This window comes from Herpailurus yagouaroundi, unplaced genomic scaffold (genome assembly GCF_014898765.1).
Source record: "Herpailurus yagouaroundi ecotype Mexico unplaced genomic scaffold, PumYag 163, whole genome shotgun sequence".
In the NCBI taxonomy this organism is placed as follows: Eukaryota; Metazoa; Chordata; class Mammalia; order Carnivora; family Felidae; genus Herpailurus; species Herpailurus yagouaroundi.
This window is the reverse complement of record NW_024412404.1, coordinates 17,487,551-17,499,970: the sequence shown is the minus strand read 5'-3', so window position 1 is coordinate 17,499,970 and position 12,420 is coordinate 17,487,551. Positions and strand designations below refer to the sequence as shown.

At 42.1% G+C, this 12,420-nt stretch overlaps 1 protein-coding gene across 39 annotated transcripts in view; it reads left to right on the top strand.

The window, feature by feature from the left end:
- Positions 1-12,420, top strand: part of KCNMA1 (potassium calcium-activated channel subfamily M alpha 1) — a 736,361-nt gene that overhangs the window by 716,975 nt on the left and 6,966 nt on the right. For 19 of the 39 annotated variants that reach the window (XM_040485497.1, XM_040485500.1, XM_040485499.1 and 16 more), the window contains 4 exons: positions 4,381-4,575; positions 6,466-6,584; positions 8,970-9,194; positions 11,496-11,524. In XM_040485497.1, the coding sequence (XP_040341431.1) occupies positions 4,381-4,575; positions 6,466-6,584; positions 8,970-9,194; positions 11,496-11,524 (568 nt within the window). Of the gene's footprint in view, positions 1-4,380; positions 4,576-6,465; positions 6,585-8,969; positions 11,525-12,420 lie in introns of those variants that run through there. The other 20 variants (XM_040485515.1, XM_040485513.1, XM_040485512.1 and 17 more) reach the window with 2 other exon arrangements.

Here is a 12,420-nt window from a genome sequence, read left to right as displayed (position 1 = left end):
AATATTCATATAACTGAATGATACTCACGCATGGATATCAGACATTTTACTTATGCATTTATGAGGTGATAGACATTTGGACTATTTCCATTTCGGGACTGTTGTGAATAATGCTGCTGTAAACATCTGTATACAAGTTTTCATATGGACATGCATTTTTTTAGTTTTTCTTGGGTGTATACACAGAAGTAGAATTACTGAGCTATATATAACTCTGTTTAACCATATGAGGAACTGTGAAACTGTTTCTCAAAGTGACTGTATCATTTTATATTCCCACCAGTAGAGTGTTGGTGTTCCGATTTCTCCCCATCCTCAGTCTTTTTGATTATAGCCATCCTAGTGGGTGTGAAGAGATAGCTCATGGTGGTTTTGATTTGCATTTCCCTGATGACTAGTGATGTCTTTTCATTTATTTTGTTGGCCATTTGTATCTTTTTTTTTTCAGAAATGTTTGAGTCTTTTATCCATTTTTTTAAAATTGGGTTGTCTTTATGTTGTTGGGTTGTAAGATTGTATATATATTCTGGATACTAGGCCTTATCAGATATATGACTTGCAAGTATTTTCTGTCATTCTGCAGGTTTCGTGGGTTTCTTTCACTTTCTGGATAGTGTACTTTGTTGCACAAAAAAGTTTTAATTTCGATGAAGTTCAATTTATTTATTTATTTATTTTTGGTTGCCTTAACTTTGAGCATCATATTTAAGAATCCATTTTCAAATCAAAAGTCATGACAATTAATCCTATGTTTTCTTCTAAGTGTTTCATAGTTTTAGCTCTTAAATTCAAGTCTTTGATCCATTTTGAATTAATTTTTATATATAGTATGAGGTAGGAGTCCAACTTTTTTCTTCTGAATGTGGAAGCCCAGGTGTTGTAGCACCATTTACTTAAGAGACTATGTTCTTTCTCTATGGAATAGACTTGGCACCCTTGCTGAAATCAATTGACAAAAGCATATGAATTTCTTCCTGGACATTCTTTAATCCCATGTCTGTCCTTCTGTCAATACTACACTATCTTGATTATAGTAGGCTTCTAGTGTATTTCGAAATTAGGAAGTTTGAGTCCTCCAACTTTTCCTTTTTTTAGATTGTTTGGTCATTTCGAGTGCTTGAAATTTCATGTGAATCTTAGAATCAACTTTTCCGTCTCTATAGAAATGGTTTTGGGGATTTTGCCAGAGATTGTACTGAATCTGTAGATTGTTTGGAGGAATACTACTGTCTTAATAATATTAAGATTTCCAATCCATAAACATGGGATGCCTTTATATTTATTCAGATTTTCTTTAATTTCTTTCAACACTATTTTGTAGTTTTCATTGTACTAGTCTTGCACCTCCTTGGTTAAATTTATTCCTAAGTACTTATTCTTTATGATGCTAATATATGTGGAATATCTTAATTTTATTCTTGTATTGTTCATTGCAAGCATATAGATATACAAATGATTTTTTTTGTATATTGATTTTGTACTTGGAAACTTGCTGAACACATTTATTACCTATGATTGAATTTTAATAGATACCTTAGAATTTTCTGTATATAACATCATGTTCTCTGTAAACAGAAACATTTTGGATATGGATACCTTATTTTTTTCTAGCCTTGGCTAGAGCCCCCAGTGCTCTGTTGAACAGAGGTGGTGAGAGTTGACTTCCTTGTCTTGTTCCTGATCTTAAGAAGGGTATTGGATTCTTTTAATCATCTCTAATCATATCCATTTTAATTTAAATATCTTACATAAAAAAGTGATTGGGTAAGTTGTATGAAGTCAGCTTTCTTATAATCTGATCTTTTACTTCTTATAGAAACCATATTTAAGAAAAAATTATTTTGATTCCAAAACAGATGCTTTGATCTTTTCCTATTACTTCTTCCACTAACAATTTAATCAGTCAAAACGATGCTTTTCCTTTATATCTTAAATGTTATGGTTCCTTTTTTTAAAATATGTATACTGGCTCTTTTTATTTCTCTCTATCTTTGAGCAAGGAGAGGTCTGTTTTTCAGTATTTGAGGTCTTGACTGTTCTGCTTCCCACCTCGCTAGCTGTAAGATTCCTCCTCTTGGTCTTGATCTAAAGGGGTGATTATAGTGCAGAGACGCTTGTCAAAGTTCTTTGCTCAGCACTCACTCATTTAATGTGCCACAGGGTTAAGTAGGGGTCTTCTGCTTCTCATGGTGGGTTATATGACTGTAGGGCTGTGGATTTAACTCCGAAAACTTCGGACATGTTTGTGGATTTTCCCCAAGGTGACCCCTACTAGAACACAACTCTAGTGGCTCTTCCCATTGCTGCTGTCCCCTCCCAGGATTCAGCACCCTGGTGACATTTGCTGTGCCACTGCTGAGTCCAAATAGGGTCTTAGAATGGGGGGAGATTAAGAAGTGCAGATTCAGGGGGGTGCCTGGGTGGCTCAGTCGGTTAAGCACCCAACTTCAGCTCAGGTCATGATTTCGTGGTTCGTGGGTTCGAGCCCCACACTGGGCTCTGTGCTGACAGCTCAGAGCCCGGAGCTTGTTTCATATTTTGTGTCTCCCTCTCTCTCTGCCCCTCCTCCACTCATGTTCTGTCTCTCTCTCTGTCAAAAATAAATAAACATTAAAAAAATTAAAAAAAAAAAAAGAAGTGCAGATTCAGGGATGATGTAAACAGCCTTGGTTTGCCTACCTCTCACCTCAAGTGTAAACGATTTTTAAAAGGGAAGGTTGAGGGTGAGCTGACTGTCCCTCTCACCAGCAAAAGCTGCAAGTCTCTGATATTAGGCCAGAAGTATTTATCAGGGCTTCCGGTGCACCAAGCACTTTTCTATGTGCCTCACATGTATTAGTTATATTATCCTCATAACCACTCCATTATTACATTTCATAGATCATGAAACTGAAGAACAAAAATGACAAATAACTTTCCAGGGTCACGCAGCTACTAAGTGGTGAAGCCCAGCATTAAACCCACCGCCTGGCTCTTATCTCTTGACCACACCAGCAACATTTCCTCCTGTACCTGCCCTGGTTCTGCTTCTGTGTCCCCGGGGCCCATCTAAGCTTTAGTAGAGGATACATTCATTCTCTTCAGGGTCTGACTCCTTCTGAGTAACATTCCTAGTTTCCTTTGCTGTTAGAATTTTCTATCACTTTGGGTGTTTTGCAAGTATTTCAGTAAGGAAAGTGAATCTTGCCCTGTGAACGGCTATCATCTGAACTCAGAAGTCCTCATGGAATTTTTTGCATATGTGCTTGACCCTAATGTCTGTGCTTATTTTATGGATGAGAAAATCAAAGCCTAGAATGGTTAGTCCACCTCCCCCAAGCCATAGAACTAGTGATGGCCAAGCAGGATGGGAAGTTGTCCTTCCCTGGCTTGTTCCCCACTGTGTTTTGCCAGGTAAACCAAGAAATCACTGAAATGAAATTTAGCTATCTTTCCTAACCCACTTCCAAAGGTCCACATGCCCTCAGAAGACACAGGCAAACTTTGCTTTGATTTCACTTCAGCCTGCTTGATTTCTTCTTATCTTGGAAAATGGAATGCAAACCCTCACCTGAGACTTTTCTCAAATTAGGCTGGGTGACGTATGTCTTTTTGAGCTCTTTTATTTGACCCCCTATTAATGTTTTTAAACCCTAATTGTTTTCTTCCTGACAGACCTGTTATGTTTCAGGTGTGAGAGAAATGTACACATAGAAGGAAACTTCTGTCATATTCTGTATTTGCCTCAGACTATTGAGATTATTAAAAACAAAACAAAACAACCAAAGTGCACACACGAGGGCATCTTCCTCCTTGCAATTTTATCTGGCATATTTAATTGATAGAGACTTCTGGGTTAGATTATTATCAAAGGTTGTAGTAAATTGTTGAGCGTGTGGCCTTAATGATGCTCTCGGCATCTCCTTCCAACACACAAAGAAGTTTTGCCACACTGGAGAAGGCGGCTTCCTGGCATAGGGTGACAGGACCTCGGAAGAGTCCTCCTTGGGTTAGCAGCCTGTGCAAGCTGCATTTGTGTCCCAGGTCCAAAGTCCCTTAGTAGACACGTGGGACTCGAGGAAGGGGAAGCAGTATTTGCATCCCTACTGACACCAATTATGGTAAACACCAACTGTTTAGACATCAGCCCTTTAATAAAAGTTCCCTGAAGTGGTTTTTGAAAGTCAAGCTCTCATGGCAGAACCAAGTAAGAGAGAAAAGAATGGCATAATTGGAGGCTGCTGTCTTTTCACTTCCCACATAAAATTATTTGAAGAGACAGGCCAGAACTTTAAACAGGAGATACCAAGAAAAGTTGTAATTTGGATGTCTGTTGTCGTGACTTTAGGGTGTTTGCTTAAAGGAATTTTTTTCTCCCCTACCCCCCAACTCTCTCCCCAGACATACTTCAATGACAATATCCTTACACTAATCCGGACGCTGGTGACTGGAGGAGCCACGCCAGAGCTCGAGGCTCTGATTGCCGAGGAGAATGCACTTCGAGGGGGCTATAGCACCCCCCAGACGCTGGCCAACAGGGACCGTTGCCGCGTGGCCCAGTTAGCGCTGCTGGATGGGCCCTTTGCGGACCTGGGGGTGAGTTCATGGTGCAAAGGTCACCTGAGCCCACTGACTGGGAATAGCTTGGCCAGAGTGAACTGGGTGCCAGGGTGAGGAGCCAGACACCTGTCTTTTCTGTCTTCTGTGGTGATTCACTAGAGGTGATGTGTATGGTGTGCTGTGTTTTACATGCAGTCCTTCATCTTTATTCCCACGGCAATCCTTTGACATAGGTTCTACTCTCAGACATTCTAAGGAAACTGAGGCTCAGAGAGACGGAAGACTGGCCCTATCAGGAATTTGCACCAGGAACCCTGGCTTCAGAGCCTGTGGGCTTTACTCACTCCCCTAGGTATCTTCTACCACGAGCTAGGAGGCATCAGGTGATTCCAGCATGTGACCGAGGCTGGGACCCCTTTCCACAGGGTCTTAGCCTACCTCAGGGCCACTTCACTCCCAAGGCACATTAATAGCCCATGAGGAGCTTTTCAAAACCACTGATGGCCATGTCCAGTTCCCAGGATTCTGAGTTTTTATATCTGGGTGTATGCCAGGCATTGGAGGTTTTTAAAACACCACCAGTAATTATGTGCATCTCGAGCCACTGGCCAAACAAATGGCATCTCATGTGGACCATTTAATGTCTCTAATTCCAGACCTAGGTCTTTGCATCTCTGAGGCTGCACCCAGTTAATCTCCCCCACGCCCTCCCTGCCGCAGAGGGGATGACCAGTGCCTCCCTTTGGGCTCCACACACCAACTGGGTTCTCACACTTGGGCAGAAGTATGCAGTCTTGACCCTTATTCACAGCCCTATACCGCATCCACGGATGGGTTCAAGGGGTGGAGCCACAAGTCTTGGCAACCAATACATTTATTGCACAAACAATAGCGTCGCCCAAGGAAAGGGTCACTTTTTCTATTTCTTCTGAAACTATGATGCTGACTTGCACCATATTTTAGTATGGTTATGGATAAGGACCTATGTTAGACTGGGCTTTTTGGAAAGGCAGCTTCCGTAGCTTATGGCTCCTTTCATCTATCACCGACTTACTGATACACTTTAAAAGGATAAAGACTTTAAATGACGGTAAGATATGGCCCCATTTGTGTTCTGTAATATGATGCCCATTTGGAAATTCCAACGACAAGAAGGACAAAGGCAGCCACTTTATTCCCAGCGATGTCATTCTTCGGTGCCCTTCCTACACTCACACCCACCTGAAGCCACCTGGCTGTGTGAAGCCAGCATTTCCAAGTGAGTGGAGTTGCTTTCACATTCCACGTCGGGCCCGAGACCCTCTGGGAGGTGACTGTGAACTGATTAGGACTGTGAATCCCACTTATTCAACCTGCAGCTCTCCACCTCCTGGGGAAACACATTCTCTTCCACCCGCGCCATCTCTGAGGTCTGTAAATTGTGCTTTTCACACAGTCTTTTCCCTGAAAGAGTCTTTCACCGTAGCACCCTGGTGGGGTCTTTTCTCCTCGCAGTGATTTTAATTATCACTCGAGCAGTTTTGACAACACGGTCAGATCACAGTGATTACAGCTGAGCTGGGGCTAAACATAATCGCCATTTTGCCCAGCTGGTTTCTTCGCTGCCAAACATGCATCTGAGAGCTTTGAGCCTTACACAATCACTTAGAATGAGGGAGAGGCCCATTCTCTCTAGGGCTCTCACTGCTACAGATGGAAAACTGGAGAGAACTGGAGGAGAACCCCATCATTATCTGATCCCCCAAAATTACCAGTATTGGATGTAGGCTCTTAATCACATTGACTTCTTTAGCCTCAGTCCCTTGGGACAGACCCTCCAACTCAGGAGACACCAACACAAGCTTTCACGAAAAGGCTCTGTTCCCCCTGGACCTCTACTTCCAGGCAAATGAAAATGTTTCTTTCTGTTCTTTTCTTGTCTCCCAGGATGGTGGTTGTTATGGTGATCTGTTCTGCAAAGCTCTGAAAACGTATAATATGCTTTGTTTCGGAATTTACCGGCTGAGAGATGCTCACCTCAGCACCCCCAGCCAATGCACGAAGAGGTGAGTATATTTCCACTCTCCTCTCCCACCCCGAATGCAGAGACAGAAATGCCCTGTCTTGTTTCCCACTGTGAAGGCAAAGGTCCAAGTACATGCTCTCAACATGCAAATGACTCTGCCCGCATTAAATCCAACACTGGGTTTGGAGGTTATGGGAGGCTTTTTTCTTTAATTCCTCATAGCAGATGTAAAGGCATTATGGGAAGAATTCAAGTTTTATAGAATAGTTCCTGAATAGGAGCATCTCCTCCAAACTCTAGCTACTGAGATTATTCTGCCAGTACCTCATATAGAGATATTTCATATTGCTAGTGTTTAAGATAGAGGTTTCCTTTGCCATATCTTAGATGCCTCTGCTTTTACTTAATATATTTTTAATTGACTCACTTTTTAAACTTTTATATATTTATTTCAAGAAATTTGTGTGTTATCACCTTAAGCAGAAAAATATAATAGTTTATGTGTGTTAGTTATATATTTTTAATTGCACTAAAATAAATTCATAGCAGCCCCAAATTAAAAGTATATCATAGAATTACCCAAATCTGTGCATTTGCATACTATATCTCAAGAAACAATGCTACAGAGATTAGTATTTCTCAGCTTTGCTTGCACATTAGAATCACCAGGGGTGCTTTTTAAAAATATTCTGCTTTCCCTGATTTATCTGGTCTGGCTTGAAAGTGTAGATAATTTCTTAGTGCCCAGAGATTACAGTATATAGCCAGAGTTGTGGCTAATTGCTGTAGACTAGTGAGTTCTCAAAGTTTAGAGAGCAACAGAATCACCTACAAAGCTTGTTGAAACACAAATTGCTAGACCCCACTCCCCAGAATGTCTGACTCTGTAGGTCTGGAGTGAAATTCTTGCTTAAGAATTTGCATTTTAGGGACACCAGGGTAGCTCAGTTGTTTGAGAATCCAGCTCTTGATTTCAACTCAGGTCATGATCCCAGAGTCATGGATCAAGCCCTGTGATGGGCTCCATACTGAGTGTGGAACCTGTTTATGATTCTCTCGATTTCTGACTGGTGTGAGGTGGTATCTGAATGTAGTTGTGATTTGTATTTCCCTGATGATGAACGATGCTGAACATGTTTTCATGTGTCTGTACAAACGCAGAGGGAAGCAAACCATGAGAGACTCTTAAACACAGAGAGTAAACTGAGGCTTGATGGGGGTTGGGGGATGGGAAAAATGGGTGATGGGCACTGAGGAGGGCGCTAGTTGGGATGAGCACTGGGTGTTGTATATAAGTGATGTATCATGGGAATCTATGCACACTGTATACACTGTATGTTAGCTCACTTGAGAATAAATTATATAATCTTAAGAAAATAATTTTAAAAATTAAAAATTAAACTAAAAAAGATTATATCTCCCTCTGCCCTTCCCCGTCTCCCTCTCAAAAAAAATAAATACAAGAAGTTGCATTTTATTTATTTTCGAATGTTTATTTGTTTTGATAGAGAGAGAGCATGCACAAGCAGGGGAAGGGCAGAAAGAGAGGGAGAGAGAGAGAGAGAGAGAGAATCCCAACGAGGCCCTGCACTGTCAGCACAGAGCCCGACACAGGGCCAGAACTCACAAACTGGGAGATCATGGCCGGAGCTTAAATCAGGAGTTGGACACTTAGCCCACTGAGCCATCCATGCACTCCCAAGAAAACGCATTTTAAGTGATGCCCCAGTGTTGCTGATATGTCTTGGCTTGAGGACCCACTTTGGGATCTCCTACTACTAGAGAGGAGGTGGTGGGGTTTTTTTGGTTGTTGTTTTCTTTTGTTTTGTTTTGTTTTGTTTTGTTTTGTTTTGTTTTGTGTTAGCAGTGTCTGGTGTTAACCAGAGAAAGCTTGATGGGATTGAGAACAGTTAAAGCAAGACTAGCACAGAGGCAGGGAGGGATCTTATCTTCTCTCATTTAGAAAAAAAATCCCCACCAAAACTGATTTTTAAAAGGTAAAGAGTGAGAAAAGGCTGAGAAGATGTTAGGTCATGGGAAACAAAGACCCTGTAAGGTGTGTCAGAACATTCTCTAGCAAAAGAGGCGGTGCAGTCAGTGAACCTCCTGCACGCATCTGGGCTACTCGGGATCAGAAGTGAACTCGAACTTCAGTGGAAAGGGGTGGGGACCATCAGAAGCACGCTGTGGTTCCCCCACCACAGGCACCAATTGAGCCTCTGGTGCCAGGGCTCACGGCTGGCCACCTGCGCTGAGCTGAAGAGAGGAAGAGCTAGTTCAGCTTGGAAGATAATATTTAAGGTCTTGGACCAGGTAGAAGCCTTCCAGATCCTCTGCAAGACCTGAGGATCCTTTTCGGTTCAATGAGAGGTGAAATACGCACCCAGTTGTCCTCATTCTGTGACCCCTTTGCTTCCCTGTCCAGGTACGTCATCACCAACCCCCCGTACGAGTTTGAGCTCGTGCCGACAGACCTGATCTTCTGCTTGATGCAGTTTGACCACAACGCCGGCCAGTCCCGGGCCAGCCTCTCCCATTCCTCCCACTCGTCCCAGTCATCCAGCAAGAAGAGCTCCTCCGTGCACTCCATCCCATCCACCGCAAACCGACCCAACCGACCCAAGTCCCGGGAGTCCCGAGACAAACAGAAGTACGTGCAGGAAGAGCGCCTCTGATATGTGTATCCACTGCCACCGTGTGTGAAACTGTATCTGCCACTCATTTCCCCAGTGGGTGTTTCCAACAGTAACTTCCTCCCTTTTCCCTGTAGCCACCCCCTTTTTTTTACACATATTTGCATATGTATGATAGTGTGCATGTGGTTGCCATTTTTATTTCACCACCATAAAACCCTTGAGCACAACAGCAAATAAGCAGAAGGACCAAAAGTTATTTATGATTCTAGGGGAAAAATAACCCAAAGGCATGCTCCAGACATAAATAGCTCACTGCAGGAAGGAGTTCGCAGAGTAGAGGAGCGTCATTGTCATCCATGTCAGTTACGCAAAGCAAGTTTAGTTAATTTAGAAGAAAAGTTTGTTCTGATTGATCAGGATTATGAGGGTGCTTCGGGTTTTGATTTTGTTGTTTTCCTTTCTTTCTTTCTTCTTCTTTTTTAATACGCACGCAATAATATACACATACACATTTCTTTGAAGCAAGCAACCAAAAAGCAACAAAAACACATCGATTGTTTCCACTCTCACTCTCTGGGCTGAAGTATCGCGAAGCATTTAAAAGGCTTTCGCCATTTGTGTAGACGATTATTAAGCATCTGCTTTTGTAAGAGAACATCCTAGCTTTTTTTACTCACCAAGGCCTTTCGTCCCAGATCTAGCTTCCTCTGGGAGTTCTTAGGCACATTTCTACCCTTACTATGGAGGAAAGAATCATATCCCATTCATGGATGTATCAAATTCTAGTCATCTAAGTGAGCAGAGGTTTGATTGCATATTAAATTGTTATTCCGTCTCCTTATGCCATATGACTAGCTATTTTTTTTTCTTTCACTTTTGACATTTGGGATGAAAAGCCATATGTATCATAAATATCAGATGTAAGTCATTAAAAACTGCCTTCCTGGGACTTTTACATCTTTTAAAAGGTGAATTACTTACCTTATGTACAGAATAAATAATGCTCAGGAAAGAGCGAGTATTTTTCCATGCATTCTCAGGGGACCTTTTTACTCCCCTTTGTTTGATTAGCTAAGGCCTCAGTGCCAGGCAGGAGCAGGGGTTGGGGCCAAGCTAGAGTGTGAGGAAGATAAACCCAGCAGCAGATCATGTTTTTCTAGGAGCCAACATGCTAAATAAATCAGATTGGGGGGGGATCGAGCCACAGTTGACTCGACAGAGACAAAAGCTAGCTACTACTTCAAATAGTGGGCACAGCTGCATGGCGCTGGCTGTCCCAAAGCAGGAAGCTGGTGGGAAAATTCCTCCTCCTCAATTTCTTGAACACAGCCAATCCACTTAGGCAGGTGAATGACGGTAATAGCGAACCACTCCTTACCGTCATGAGACGGGGGAGAAGAAGTGTGCAACAGTGAGCCAAACACATTTTGGTATAATTCTTGGTTTTTTTTTTCTTTTGTTTTCTTTCTTTCCTTCCTTTTTGAACAGTTAGTAAAGCAGGAGCTGAAAGGTGGAAAAATCCCTTTTTCAGCATACAGTTGTCAGATGTTTATGCATGCTGTAGGCGGTGCCGTAGTTCTTATGAATCGACAAACTCCACCATAACCGAATTATCCTGTGTGTGGACTAGCCCTGGGCTGGTGTATACCTGTTTGAAGTGTCTACTTGAGCAGATTCCACCAAACAGAATAGGGGTGGAGGGGAGGAGAAATATGTCACGGTGGTACCATCTCTAAAAAGGTGTTTTTATGGTGAATGCTTTGAGTTTAGATTTCGGATCCCCTCTCTCCCCTAAGCATGATAGTTTTGGAGATTTGCTTGCTGTGTGAATTGACAAGCACTTTTACTGACAAAATGGTGAGGTTCAGTCTGCACCTGTGCGCCCACACCAAAGACAGGGCAGTATTCAGACCAGGAATGGGGTGGGGAAAAATTGTATACATGTATATTAAAAAGCCCTACGAGTGGAAGAATTTTTTTTCAAATTATTTTTGTCCCCATATATATCGATTTCTATATTACGTATAACTATCTATCCTTTTATATAGAACTATATCTGTATCTACATATATGTACACACACACACATATGTGTGTGTGTGTGTGTGTGTGTGTATATATATATATATATACACACACGTATACCCCAGTTTGGGATCATGAAGAGCTTTTCATGCATTCTTTGCAAAGGAGGTTATAAAGTTGTGCCCATAGAACATTTATAACTATAAGAATGTGCCAGTTAAAGTGCTCAACAGGAAATATGACAGTTTAAAAGCATTGTAAAACTCACATAGCTTACTTCTCTCTCTAAAGTGCAACAAGGATGAATAGAATGGGCCAAGGTATGACAATTAATGGTTCTGCATGACCTAGCCACTGCTGGGGGTTTTCTTCTATAACGTTGTCCTTGTGAAAACTTTTGTGACATTAAAAAAAAAAGGAGTTACAAATTTTATTCTGTTATTGGTTTGTTTCTTTTTGTTTATATTGTTCTGTTTGTGGTTTTCTTTAGTTTGTTTTGCTTTTTTTTTTCCTCCTCCCCTTCCCCCTCCCTTTCCCTCCCTACTTCTCTTTCCTCCACTTTCTAAATTGCTCAGCGCAATGAGGCTGTGCTGCTGCTACCGCTAGATCCCTTAGAGTTTGTTTTGGTGTTCTTGGTTTTGGGGTTGGGTAATTTGGGGGGAACTTCTCTCCATCTGGCTTGCCTTCAAATCTGCACGTGGCCTCCCTGCCCACCTTGGTACCTTGCTCCAAGTCCAAAAGCCTTTTGCCATCAAGAAACCCAGCTTCCTCCACTTCCCCCCATTACCACTACCCCAACCCGGCCCCCCCATCAGTCTGTCCACATCTCTGTGTTTATCTTGGCAAGACCTACTACAAGTGTGATGCCAGGTGATAAACTTCGCTGGAAAACATTTGCAGCTATTCCATTTGGCAAACCTGCTTCTTGGTTAATATTTTGTCCCTCTTTTTAATTTAGACCAGGAGGTTCATTAATGACAGAACGTTGGTCTCCTTTATGTTTGATCAGGATGACCCCAAGTTAAAACTGTTCAGTTATGTTTATCAACTCATAGCCCACACCCAGTGATCTGAGGTTTCATGACTCAGTCTCTGTATTTTCCAGGTCTCTCCTGTCACCTGCCTTTGTTCAATCCCAACCAGAGATTGGGCAGATAGAGAGAAGTAAATCCAAAATGCGTGTTATATACAGTCTTGTTAGCAGCTCTGATGAGAT